This window comes from Electrophorus electricus, chromosome 20 (assembly GCF_013358815.1).
Source record: "Electrophorus electricus isolate fEleEle1 chromosome 20, fEleEle1.pri, whole genome shotgun sequence".
Taxonomy (NCBI): domain Eukaryota; kingdom Metazoa; phylum Chordata; class Actinopteri; order Gymnotiformes; family Gymnotidae; genus Electrophorus; species Electrophorus electricus.
The window spans coordinates 12,014,481-12,027,013 of record NC_049554.1 but is presented as its reverse complement, the minus strand read 5'-3'; the positions used below and the strand labels follow the sequence as shown (position 1 = coordinate 12,027,013).

The 12,533-nt window shown below is 42.1% G+C and overlaps 1 protein-coding gene across 2 annotated transcripts; it reads right to left on the bottom strand.

Annotated features, from left to right (window-relative positions):
• Positions 1–7,406: 7,406 nt before the first annotated feature.
• fam83d (family with sequence similarity 83 member D) lies at positions 7,407–12,498 on the bottom strand. 2 transcript variants are annotated; one of them, XM_027001828.2, is made up of 5 exons: positions 12,223–12,355; positions 11,976–12,112; positions 10,766–10,933; positions 10,412–10,536; positions 7,407–9,135 (listed from the first exon to the last, which is right to left on the bottom strand). In XM_027001828.2, the coding sequence occupies exons 1-5, from the start codon at positions 12,263–12,265 to the stop codon at positions 8,193–8,195; spliced, it is 1,416 nt and encodes a 471-aa protein (XP_026857629.1). In that variant the 5' UTR covers positions 12,266–12,355; the 3' UTR covers positions 7,407–8,192. The 2 variants fall into 2 exon arrangements, with proteins under 2 accessions (XP_026857629.1, XP_026857627.1); XM_027001826.2 differs by having other exon boundaries at positions 11,976–12,498.
• Positions 12,499–12,533: the final 35 nt, after the last annotated feature.

The window sequence follows — 12,533 nt, the reverse complement described above, 5'->3', positions numbered from 1 at the left end:
TTCTAGAGTTCACCTGTCAGCACTTCCACCAAAGCGCTCACACTTCAGCGTGACACTCTGTGTCTACTCTTAGAGCACACAGAAGAGTGTGCAAGGCTGGAAATTATTATCAAAATCAAAATTTATTTATATAGCACTTTTTACAACAGATGTTGTCACAAAGCAGCTTTACAAATGTCCAAGTCCAAACATCCAGTGAGCAAGCCAAGCGCGACAGTGGCAAGGAAAAACTCCTTAGAGCACGAGTAAAAAACTTTGAGAGGAACCAAGACTCGGGGGGGTGGGGGGGGGGGGGGGGGGCATCCTCCTCTGGCCAACAATGGTCACCACAATAATAACAATTTTCAGAGAAAAAAAACAGAAAAATGAAAAAGTAAGCAATTAATGTCTAGTCCAACTTTCTAGAGGTCCTTGTCTTGTCCCATTGTGTGCATGTGTCAGAGACCCATTATCTATTTTCATTTACTATTAGTAAATAGTCTATTAATTATTTTCCATTTCTCATTCATTTTAAAGTTACTTAAAACCAAATATATAGCAGACGGCATTATCTATTCCACTGTTACTATGTGATATGAGTCACTACATTTTTCTAATATTGAAAAGCTTTGACAAAGGCCAGTGTTTAGAGACATTGCTGACAGAACTTACTGGTGATTAACATGAGCTTTATGTGCTGGAACCAAATTATTAATGTAATCAAATAGGATGTTTTTGCATTAGCAGCATGTCAACAAGGCATCTGAAAAACCTGGAAACTGATCAAAGCTTTGTCACCATGGCAAAACTGTCAAATGGCCCCCACTCAAGTCTCGAGTCATTCAGACAAGCACAATTAATTTGTTTTGAAAGCTGATGGAAAGGTAAAGCACGCAGTTTTCCCACAGTCAGTGTGTCAAGAGGCCCAGCCCTCGGGCTCCCCTCTGACAGTGATAAGTAGTTTATCAACTCCTTCATCTTCACAGCTCATGGCCATTGGTCTGCTTTGTCAGGGCCCTCCCCCTTAGTGCCCTCCACACCAGTGCAACCTACATCAGGGTCCTCCACACCAGAGCCACCTGCATCAGGATCCACCACACCAGTGCCAGCTACATCAGGGTCCTCCACACCAGTGCCACCTACATCAGGGTCCTCCACACCAGTGCCACCTGCATCAGGGTCCTCCACACCAGTGCCACCTACATCAGGATCCACCACACCAGTGCCACCTACATCAGGATCCACCACACCAGTGCCAGCTACATCAGGGTCCTCCACACCAGTGCCACCTACATCAGGGTCCTCCACACCAGTGCCACCTACATCAGGGTCCTCCACACCAGTGCCACCTACATCAGGGTCCTCCACACCAGAGCCACCTGCATCAGGGTCCTCCACACCAGTGCTACCTACATCAGGATCCACCACACCAGTGCCACCTACATCAGGATCCACCACACCAGTGCCAGCTACATCAGGGTCCTCCACACCAGTGCCACCTACATCAGGGTCCTCCACACCAGTGCCACCTACATCAGGGTCCTCCACACCAGTGCCACCTACATCAGGGTCCTCCACACCAGAGCCACCTGCATCAGGGTCCTCCACACCAGTGCTACCTACATCAGGATCCACCACACCAGTGCCACCTACATCAGGATCCACCACACCAGTGCCAGCTACATCAGGATCCACCACACCAGTGCCACCTACATCAGGGTCCTCCACACCAGAGCCACCTGCATCAGGGTCCTCCACACCAGTGCCACCTACATCAGGATCCACCACACCAGTGCCACCTACATCAGGGTCCTCCACAACAGAGCCACACTAGAGTCCTGCCCACCATCAGTTCAAGAATTTATATGATGTTCCTCCTTATAGAAGATTATAATAATAGATTGAAACATGTCTGGACAGATATGGACCAGCTCAAATATATAGCACGATGCAAACAAGCTCCCACTAGTGAAGACACATTTCACTAACAAATACATGCAAATTCTCCTTCTCAATATGTCACCTATACACAGTTACACTACATTCAGGGAACTAAACTATACAGGAGAGAAGGATAGACGTCTTGGGAAAAGATTAACTGCAGTTGTTCCATGGCAAACTGACATACAGAAGACGCCAGTATGCCACACCCTCCTACCAAGCCACTGTAAAGAAGAAGTGTATAAATACGGCAAATAGACAAAGCACTGAGTCTGCAGAAAGTCTTGGCTGTGGTGTGAGAAAACCGCCTGTCTGTCAGTCACATTGTAGAATAGTGGGGATCACATCCTCATCTTCACATGTAAAGTCTGTCATAATTACCGTTCAGTCTGAAGGACTTGAAAATGGTATAATTAATATGTAGCATGCCTTGTCATAATACTTACACAGCTAATTTTGAAAAGCTTAGAATATCATCAAGGGTTATTATAGATGTCACTTCATCGTCTTCTCTCAGCATTTTAAAAAAGTGGTCATCTTGTGAGAAGAAGGGCCTGATATTATCATGTTAAGAGAGAACACGCAAGCTGCTATTGTTATGGCCCTCTATGGTATGTGTCACTGAAAACATACCCTCCATGGTACATTCTGTCAGTGCAACCTGAGTGGTGCTGATTTAGCAGGATAATCATCTCTCTACCTGACCAACACTATACACACATGCACGTACGCACTATAAATACATACACCAACACCACACACACACATCCCTCAACACAACACATGCATGCACAATCACACTCACACACACATTCCAATGCTACATATATGCACACACCAACACTATGCATGCCAACACAGACATACACATCAATACTCAATGCCATTCAATACTGTCATTTAAAAAACACTACACTAATGTACACCAAATGGCCATACCATGCAAACACCATTATCTTTATTATTTAGTATAGTTTCTGATTTCCTGCTTATGTGAGATTTTTGTCTAACAGTCTTGATTGGAAGCTCATTTAATGAACATTGTGTGACATGTGTAGCAAGTTCATAAGTAGAAATGTTTGTCGTGAATAAATGTGTTCGGATTACTTAGAAGCTGTCTCTGCCTCTTTGTGTTATGTTCTTTATAAACTTTATGTACTTTAGACATTATGACTTCACATTTCACTTTTTCATAATATGGACACAGAAGTGTAGAGAAAAGCTATTTAGTGTTTGTCTCATTGCGATTAGAGTTGTCATTAATTGTTGTGTCATTAATTGTTCAGTCTTGATTTTATAGAAATCAACGTGAGAGTTCATCATGAAATTTGTACTTAAGGATGGGTATTTTTTGTAATGTTTCGTAAAAGCTCAGTTAAAATATATGAGTATATATGAGTTTTGTGTCAATGTCATCTGCAGTAAAAATTCCTAAACAAAACTCTGTTTCGGTATTTTCTATTGTACTGTGTGTTTTGTATTTAAAATACTCTGAAATGTTTTTGCTATAGTATAGTATTTGTCAATGTACGTATATATTTCAATAAGTATAGAAAAGTAGCATCTTTTTCATCTACTGTGCATAGGTGTAAAACACCCACTTTGAGTAACACCAAAAAGGGTATAACTGTTTTTTACTGAACATATCAGTGTGTCATTGTTTCTTAGGACACTTTATTCATATGATGGTGACTTTTTCATGTAGTGACATTTGCCATCATATTAATAGTTTTGAATGTATCACTTTATTTAGAAAAAAAAATTTGTTTTGTCTTTGGCCTTTTAAAAACACAAACCACATTTTCAGAAAATGCATAAATGATTGTGAGAAACTGAAGCCTTAATATAATATTTTCCCCAAATCTTTATTCGCAGCACCTAATGACCTGGTTAACCAGTTCACTCCAAATCCAGTGGCAAGCACCCTGCAGCAATTACTAACTCTATCATTCCTCTGATTCCCAATAGCTCCTGAAAGAAAAGGCCCTGAAATCCAGGTCAATAGAACAATTATTTGAGGTTCCTCTTGCATAGTTAGGTCCCCAATTGTTTCTCTTTATAAATATTATTACCTATAAATCTTTTATATGGACACAGACACACACCACTTGACCCTGTGTGTATGAGAGGCCCATGAGCAGGTGTGAAGGGTTTATCATGTAGCTTAAAAGCTATCATTCACTGCAGCAATACCTTCAATGGAAACACTAGTAATATCTGTTATATTTTATTCAAATGGAAACATCACGAAGCTTAAAGAAGGACATGGTTGTCCATGTTTTGCAGTGTCTGTTAGGAAGCGCCCTGCACATACTCGTTCTCCATTGCCCAATCAGATCCTTATGAGTGTGGTTTCTGGTTTCTCTGAAGGCTGCAGAAGACTTGAGTTGAATCTGATAAATGTTCCTGTGCCTGTGTCAGAAGCTGATGAGGTCGGTGGAAAGAAGAGAAAGCTTTGCAGTGTATCTCTGGCTGCGTGTGGGTAAACTGACAGCGGCACGGTGCAGCATGTGTGACAGTGTGGTGCAGGCCCAATGAGAGGTGTGAATGAATAAAGCAGGTGAAGGTGGCAGGAGGTGGTTCCATAAGAAGAGCTAAGAGATGCCTTATCTAACAGAATCCTTTCCTCATACAGCATATTCACTTTCAATTAAAGCCGGTTATATGATGGTAGTCACTGGGGTTTATATTGACATATTGAGACTATATAAGACAAATGCTGTTGTTAGCAACTGACATGATATTGGCTGTTGCTGTGCCAGGTAGAGCATCATTACTGAATGACAACTCCCTCCCACCATCTACTGACAGGTGTAATGTGACGGACCGAGCGCAGACCAGCACCTCCGCACTGCCTCCTTGCACCTGTGCTTTCACGTGCGCTCCTCCCCGGCCTCGGCCAGGACCGCAGGATGCGTTCACCTGCCGCTCGCAATGCATCCTATTAATAGCGCAATGCGGCTAGCAGAGGAGCTGACACGCGGCTCCAGAGGTGACAGTGGTTTCCTATACTGACCAGAAGCTGCTATAATGTGGCTCGTCTTACTGTCATTCTGGCAATGTGAACGAAGGTCACAAAAACTGCAGACTATGATCAAGATCAGTGTTAAATGACCAGCTCATCACATTGACCTGACCTCCAATGTTGGCAAGTAAAATGGTATTTGGTCACGAGCTTGCCAATTACTCTGAGTTGACCTGGGCCAAAGGGCAGGACCAAGCAGCAGCACTTTGGGCAAACTTGCAGGAGGTTTGTTCACAACAGCACATTAAATATAGTTTCATGCTGCCTGGGCCACAGGGAAAAGACACAATGATGTGTCATCAACATTTGAAGGCCAAGAATAGGAACCAGGCAGTGTAAGTGCAAGCAGTCCCTGCACCCCCAAAGGCCGGCGTATGTGTTTCTGGCACACCTCATCACATTATTTTTCCCCTGACTGGGATTTTCATATCATTGTTTTGTGTCCTCAGGCCATGTACCCTCCACCATACAGAATGCAGCCTCTCCTCCAGGGAAAATTAACTAATTATGAAGCTCCAGTGTGAGGGTATGTAGAGCTGACACTGTGCTGTTCCACAACCAAGCTGCATTTATATGTATTGTGTTTAACTTGACTAATTTATGTTGGATTCATGGGACAGGAACTGATTTCAGTTAATCTACCCATGGGCAGCCTAAACTAGTACTAGCAATTTGGCCTGCTAGCTCTGTGAGAAAGGTTAACTGTCCGGGTCCGGGACGCTGTGCTCACATAGAATCATCTCTTCCTTGGTCATTTTAGCAGTTATAAGGGTACAGAAGGCACACCACCACTGTTTGCAGGTATGCCAAAACAGTGGCAGTATGTGTATTTTTAGGCAGCATTTCCAGTGTTATTGCTCTATTAAGGTGTGGTTATGGCAGATCGGACCTTTAATAGGATGTGGTTCATATTTACAGTACCGACAGTACCGACCAGCTCAGCCACTGGTGATCATTAGCTCTCGGGCAGCTGCCTAGACAGTCTGGATAATAGTGTCAGGCACTGCACTTCTGCCTGGGTCTTGGCTTTGTGTGTATATTGTATAGCAGCAGTGAGAAGGGATGATGAAGGGGTCACAGGCATATTTATCGTATCTTCTTCTGACATTAGTGACACATGTTTAAACTGCAGGTGTCATTAGCATAGAAAAATAGTTAAGGTGGCGATCATTACAGCTGCTTAAAATTGCACCTTTGAGCATGCTATATCTCAGAGATTAGTAGAACATGTTCAGTAAATAACAAGTGTTTGCTGTAATAGAGTGTGATCATGTAAAACTAAAATTAAGTGTAAACATTGTAAATCTATAATCAGGTGTGTTGATGTAAACCTATAATTAACCATGTACACTGTAAACCTGTAATGAAACATGGCACTGTAAACCTCTAATCAATCATGTTGCTGTAACATTAAGAGATTAAGAGAATCTTGAGAATAAAGTATCTTAGATTGAACTGGCCTTTGATGGCTAAAATTATGTCCAACTGATTTCGACATGAAGGCATTACCCACTAAATATTTAAACAAGAGATTACATTAACCTGATGTCAGTGATAGTTCCTTATTGTGCATTTTATTTTTATGTGGTAGTATTTCACATCATGTACTGCTACTAATAATATGGAAAGCATAAATTATAGTGAAAGACTGCAGTAGACAGGAAGGTATCCATGGAAACAAGTGAATGTACCGACACCCAATGCTTGGAGAAACATAAACAAAAACCTTTCTCCTCTAATGACTGAAAAACACGTTAGAGTCCATTTCCATCCTATGCATAACATACTTTAAACAGTGACTGCAGGTACATAGGTATGGCAAATGGCACATCTTCATATGAAAGTGTTTATCATTAATGAATAAATCACTCTTGCATTAGTTATAAATCTTATAAAAAGTAAATTACACATTTTTCCCCCCAGAGACTTCTTGCTGTTATGCAACTTAATCTTAGCGTGATACTTACAAGATTATGTAAAATGTGGCTGATTAATGAAGACTATTTACTAGGGAAATAGCGCCATCTTCAGGATGTTTGGGACATTTGCTTTTGCACTTTTACTTTCCACTTTTCCATCCGGTCTCTCTTGATTTCTTTCCTGTTGCTACCCACAGTAACACTGATTTCTTTTCACTCAGACACTGCTTCTTTGGGCATAACCTATTCATCACGTGAAACATTTATCAAACTGCACGAACAGCTGTCCATTTAAACACCACCAACGAACATGTCTGTTTAAACACTGCCAGTGACCATCAGCAGTCTGTTCAAACACTGCAATAAATTATCACCTGTACACACTAACAAGATCGAACCACTAGAGTACCTGAGATAAGCGCTGCCTCCGCTGGTTTGGAGAAAGAGCACTTGTGAAATATTTTATAATAGAAACTAGAGCACTGTGAAATGTGTTGTGAAATATTTAACAAAGGTAAAAAGCAAACACCACTGCTAATAAAGACACTTTATTAGAATTTGTTGTACTTACAAGCCAATTCAATCATAGCTAAAACCATTTCAGTGTTTTCAGAGAGATAGAAAGAGTCCCCAAGTGCCTGTGCATTGTCAGTAGTGAAACATAAAGAGATGTATAAAATGTGATTGTAACCATTTCTCAACTGATTCACTTTTAAACAAAACAGATGAAGTAACGTATGTGATTTACTCCCATCACACTACCATTTTAAGACAATAATGTCATCATATAACTATCTTTTCTTCTGATAAATTTATATACATCATTAGTGTCATTATCAAAAAAGGAATCCTTAATGATATGAGTGTGGAATATTTGCTGTTTTTCCATTCTTTTTCATGTGGGAAAAATCAAACACATATTACAAGGTTAAGAACAGTTTTAGAAATGTTCTTACCAACTGAGCATTGGCTTCTCCAGCTACAAAATCTGGCCTCGGTATACTTTGGCTTATTGAATACCACAGAGGCAAAGGTTACAGTAATAATACAAAGATAAAGTTGAAATGAAGAAGTACCATTGCGGTAAAGTCCCTTTGACCTGAAGTTCATACATTTCTCTATAAACCTCACCTATCCTATTACAATTTCGACTAAATGCATATTGGTAAGGCATTTAAACCATGTTATGTGGTGCATGCCTAAAGCCCTTAACCATAGCCATAACCCTAATCTTAGCCCTAATCCACTACCCCTAGCCCTAAATCACTAACTTTAGCCCTTAGCCTAGCGTACCCACTTTCCCATCACTAGCTCCATTCCTACATACTTCACTGCAGACACCTTGACCTTGGCCATGTCCCCATAAGCACACTGTCCATCACACTATGGACGTGCCTGCCCTCTACCTGCCCTGGGTAGCCCCTGGGTGGGCCAGTGCCCAGGGCCCCGGCATAGTCCACCCACTCCCTGCGGTGGGAGAGCAGCATCATCATGTGGTCCAACTTGGCACGAATCGTGGTATAGTGGCGCTGCCGCTCTTTGGCCAGCCTGCAAAAGCACTCCCTCAGGCTGCTGCCTGCAGCGGCTGTCCTGCTGGTGGTGACAGGGTGGTGCTCTACCTCCTTTGGTGCAGGACTGTCCCTGGGTGGCATGGAGCTTGAGATGGATGAGTCGCTGGAGCTGTTGTCCTGATCACCGGAGGTGGTGCTCGGAGATGTTGGGTGGGGCTCCTGAGGTGTTTCTGTCTGGACCGCACTGTCTGACATGACACCGGTGGTCCGCGTGGACGCGTGGCAGTACGAGGCAGCTGGGGAGGTCATAGTGGCCACTGTCTGAGTACCGTTGGACCCATCGACCTGCCCAGCCTTCGCCAGAGGGTCACCAGCACCAATGACATCCTCTCTGAGCTCCTGATCCATCCAGTCATCTCCGAGAGTTGAGGTGTCAGATCCAGGGTTGCTCTTCTTGTCCTCTTTCTCTGATTCTTTATCAAGCGGTTGGATCTCTGCAGCCTGACATTTGCTGGGTGTGCTGGTCAGGCATGCTAGTTCGGGTTTTGCTGCCTTGACTAGCTGGGAAGCAGGTGTTCCTGGGAGCTTCAGGAGCAGGTGGTCATAGATGCCACTGTTTCGGACACTAGGGGGTGCTCTTGTGTTCACTGGGAGAGACTGGGCATACAGGATCCGGTACTCTTCATCAAAGTTCTCAGTGATTTGGCCAGATAGCTCAATCAGATTGCTACTGTTGAGTTTACCATCAGTCCAGTTGAACCTGAGGATAAATGAATGAAGCAACACATCTTAATTCATTTTTACAAGTGATGTTTAAAGTACAGAGGGCCACAGAACTTCAGTTTAGTGGTTGACCTGATTTTACATGCCTGACTCAACTCATAAGCTAGTTAACAAGCTGTTGAACTGGGTGTGGCCAAAAACAATGGACTGGACTCTCGACTGGAGCCTCTTGTAGATTTTCAAAAATATCCAGGAGTTAGGTTCACTGGTATCATTTTTTCTCCTCTGTATGCTTTGGCCACCACCACTCAGATTCACGGATAAACAGCAGCCTGTGGAAACTCTGAGCTCTTCATAAATAAAAGGGAATATACATCCTAAGTTGTTCTTTTCACAGCTGTTTAAAATAAATTTTTGCTCATTTGCCTGTCTTACCAGAAAGCATTAAAGTACCAAACCCTTCTCCTGCCTCCACAGAGCTCAGTGACTCGCCCAGAGTACAACTCTATGATTCCATGTGTCTGGGTCTACAGTCCTATTTGGAAAGTAATTTTTTCAGATATATGCCCATAAAGTAATTTTACCTCAACGCACCTGTAATGTTTATGAGTGATTTGCACAAGATAAGAAATTACAGAGATGGGAGTGGCTACTTAAATTATGCATTAATCAAACAAAATGTCCATGCATAATATGCAGTTTTTATTGACCACATCTACAAAACATAATTGCATCATAAAATATTAATTAACCATTACCTATTTATGACCATTATGAATCAGGAGACTTAGAGTTGAGTCAAATTCCTCACTCACTTGTCAGTAATCTTTTACGCAAAATGTTGATATTTTATATAACCATTTATAGAAACAATAACTTAGAAATAAATTAGCAAGCTATTAACAGGTAATAGACCCTACAGCGATCAGAAGAATTGCTCTGGAGAAGGCCTTTGGGTAGTATATGCTGAAGAATGTAACTAAAGTACATGTTTCCTCGATCGGTTCCATGCCTGAAGAAAGCAAGAAAATGGCTTTTCCACAAGATATGTTGGAACATCTGCTGGCAAAGCAATTTGCACAGGATTAAAATAACCTGGGGTTATTTCTACAGAATGTTTTATTGTAGGCATAATGCACTGGAATCTTTAGTGATACGGGAGTTCTGTAAAAATGACTGACATGGCAGATTCAGACTGGAATAAAATCATTGATGATGGTGGGTAATAATTACATAATACCACCTCTCCACGTAAATCCAATCCCATTTGAATAATGTTTATGAGTGTTTGAGTCTGGGTCTGTGAGTCTTACCTGTAGGAACCAGTAGCCACTCTATTGCCATCAATTAGCATGAATCGTTCATGAACTTTACCCGTGATGCGTGCACCTGATCTCATGTAGTAAGTAGATCCCGTTATGGTCCTCACTCTCATATGCTTCAATAAAAACAAAGCGATTTTTAGTGGACCAGTTTAAAAAGCCCAAAGGAAAACCCTCAGGTAATAAAACTGCTTTATCATCTTTATTATCATAATTTATTGTTTAGTTCAAAATATAAGCCATTTAGATGAGAGGATTGGTAAGCACTATTTAGAACTGTCAATAAATTAGTGAGTCTACTATGTGGTTTTGTCAGGAGGGGTAATGTACTCCACAAGCAGCTACCTGGAGCTCATCGAGGTGTACATTCAGGTTTTTGCACATCTGCAGGAACGCTGGGAGAGAAGTTTGGTCCAGGAGGATGTACACAGGCACACGACGTTGGCAGCACGCCTCCTGCAGGTCGCGGAAAATATCCAAGTCCGTCAGCGAGTCTGTTACTATGGCAATGACCTGCAAACGAAAACAAAACAATCACCCAAAGCTGGTTCCCTCTGTTTAGTGGGGTTCTTCATCATGACCCTGGGATGCAAACACCCACTGTCCTGTCTGTGTCTTTATGAACATCTTTTACTTTTGGCATTAAAACAGATGTACAAGCCAAGCCGCCTGCAGGCCTAACTGCAAAATGAGTTCTCTCAGAATGTAAAGCCTCATGACTGAGTAAGGGACATGTTATGGCACCTCTGAAGCTCCAGGTTCACTCTCTGGAGGCTGCAGCCAAGTGTGAAAGATTCCTGTACACATTCCTGTCATTCTGTAAAAAATAACCCATGGGGATGACTGCTCATTACCCCAGGCTAACAGAAATGGTCTTATATATGTGTTAAATTATTATTTCAGAGACTATGTCTATTTCTTTAAAAAGCCTAAATATCATTAACGTGTGATCTGCTTAATAATGTACTATTTAAGAAATTATTTTTAATAAAGATTAAAAATAGTCACAGCATTTTTGATCGGACCTCCCTAATATGTGCACCAAAATAAATAACCATTTCTTCTACTGTTTGTTCAGTAAACTTGTTTTCTTTTGTTAATAACATTCATTTCAAAAATGGTTCGCCCTACATTGTCCTGTGGTCACGGAAGGCAAAGTGGTAGTTTACATTTACTCTTCATGTGGGGAGAAAATCGGGGAGAAAAAGGAGGAACAGTGTGCACTTACCAGCAGGGCTGCCATAGAGAACAAAAGAATGTTCTAAACCTAAACATGCGCTATTGGTGATGAATAACTTCAGCGGCGATCGTTTTATTAATACAATTCAATGCTTGACAGCACAGCATAAAATAATTATTTTGTAGATAAAGCTAAATTCTTGATTAAATCAGAGCGTTAATATGCAGCCAGTCATTTGTGAAACTCCTTTAAACTGAACAGCCCGCTTGCTTTTATTGCACAGAACTACCCCAAAGGTGATTCTCTATTAACAGTTCAACTATACGATATAGCGACCGTTTTACACATTACGTGAACGTGAACAGTAAGAATTACCTCCTTGGCACTTTTGATCATCCTTCTTGCCGCCTCTTTACAGCTGTAAATGCACTCGCCATAGCTTGGCTGGAAGTATGCAACAGCGCGGGTAACTCCACGGAACGAACCCCTTGTGAAAGCGGGCCAACCGATCTCTAAAAGCGGGGGCTCTATGTCAGATATTTCGGGGAAGTATGTGACCGACGAACAGTCCAAAGTGCCAGACTGATCTAAATGGGATTCATCCCCGATTAAGGAAACGCACCTAGGTACCACTGCGGCACGAGAAATCCGTCTGATCTCTTCATCGGAAAGGAAATTCGGTATTCTTTCCTTCTTCAGAAAGTCCACAAAGGAATCTGCTCCTCCGGAAATCAGTTCTTCCAGAGCAAGCCGGTGTCTTTCATTATACAATTCTTTTAAGCTAGAATCCTGTCCGATCCGTGGAGTCCGCCAGCCCGGTGAATCCTCCAGACACTGCGATAGCGCCATACTTGGAGTATTGCAACTTGTGTCGCAGAGTTAACGTCCGCCTTGACAACGTGATAAAGCTGAACTGTCATTTCTGAAGTCGCG

What these genes read in the sequence shown, in the direction of transcription:
- fam83d (XM_027001826.2), bottom strand. Translation starts at nt 12,449, where the DNA reads ATGGCGCTATCGCAGTGTCTGGAGGATTCACCGGGCTGGCGGACTCCA. An exon ending in TGATCAAAAGTGCCAAGGAG is followed by an intron (nt 10,934 to 11,975) that starts GTAATTCTTACT and finishes TTTCGTTTGCAG; the next exon opens with GTCATTGCCATAGTAACAGA. An exon ending in GTGGCTACTGGTTCCTACAG is followed by an intron (nt 9,136 to 10,411) that starts GTAAGACTCACA and finishes ATTTATCCTCAG; the next exon opens with GTTCAACTGGACTGATGGTA.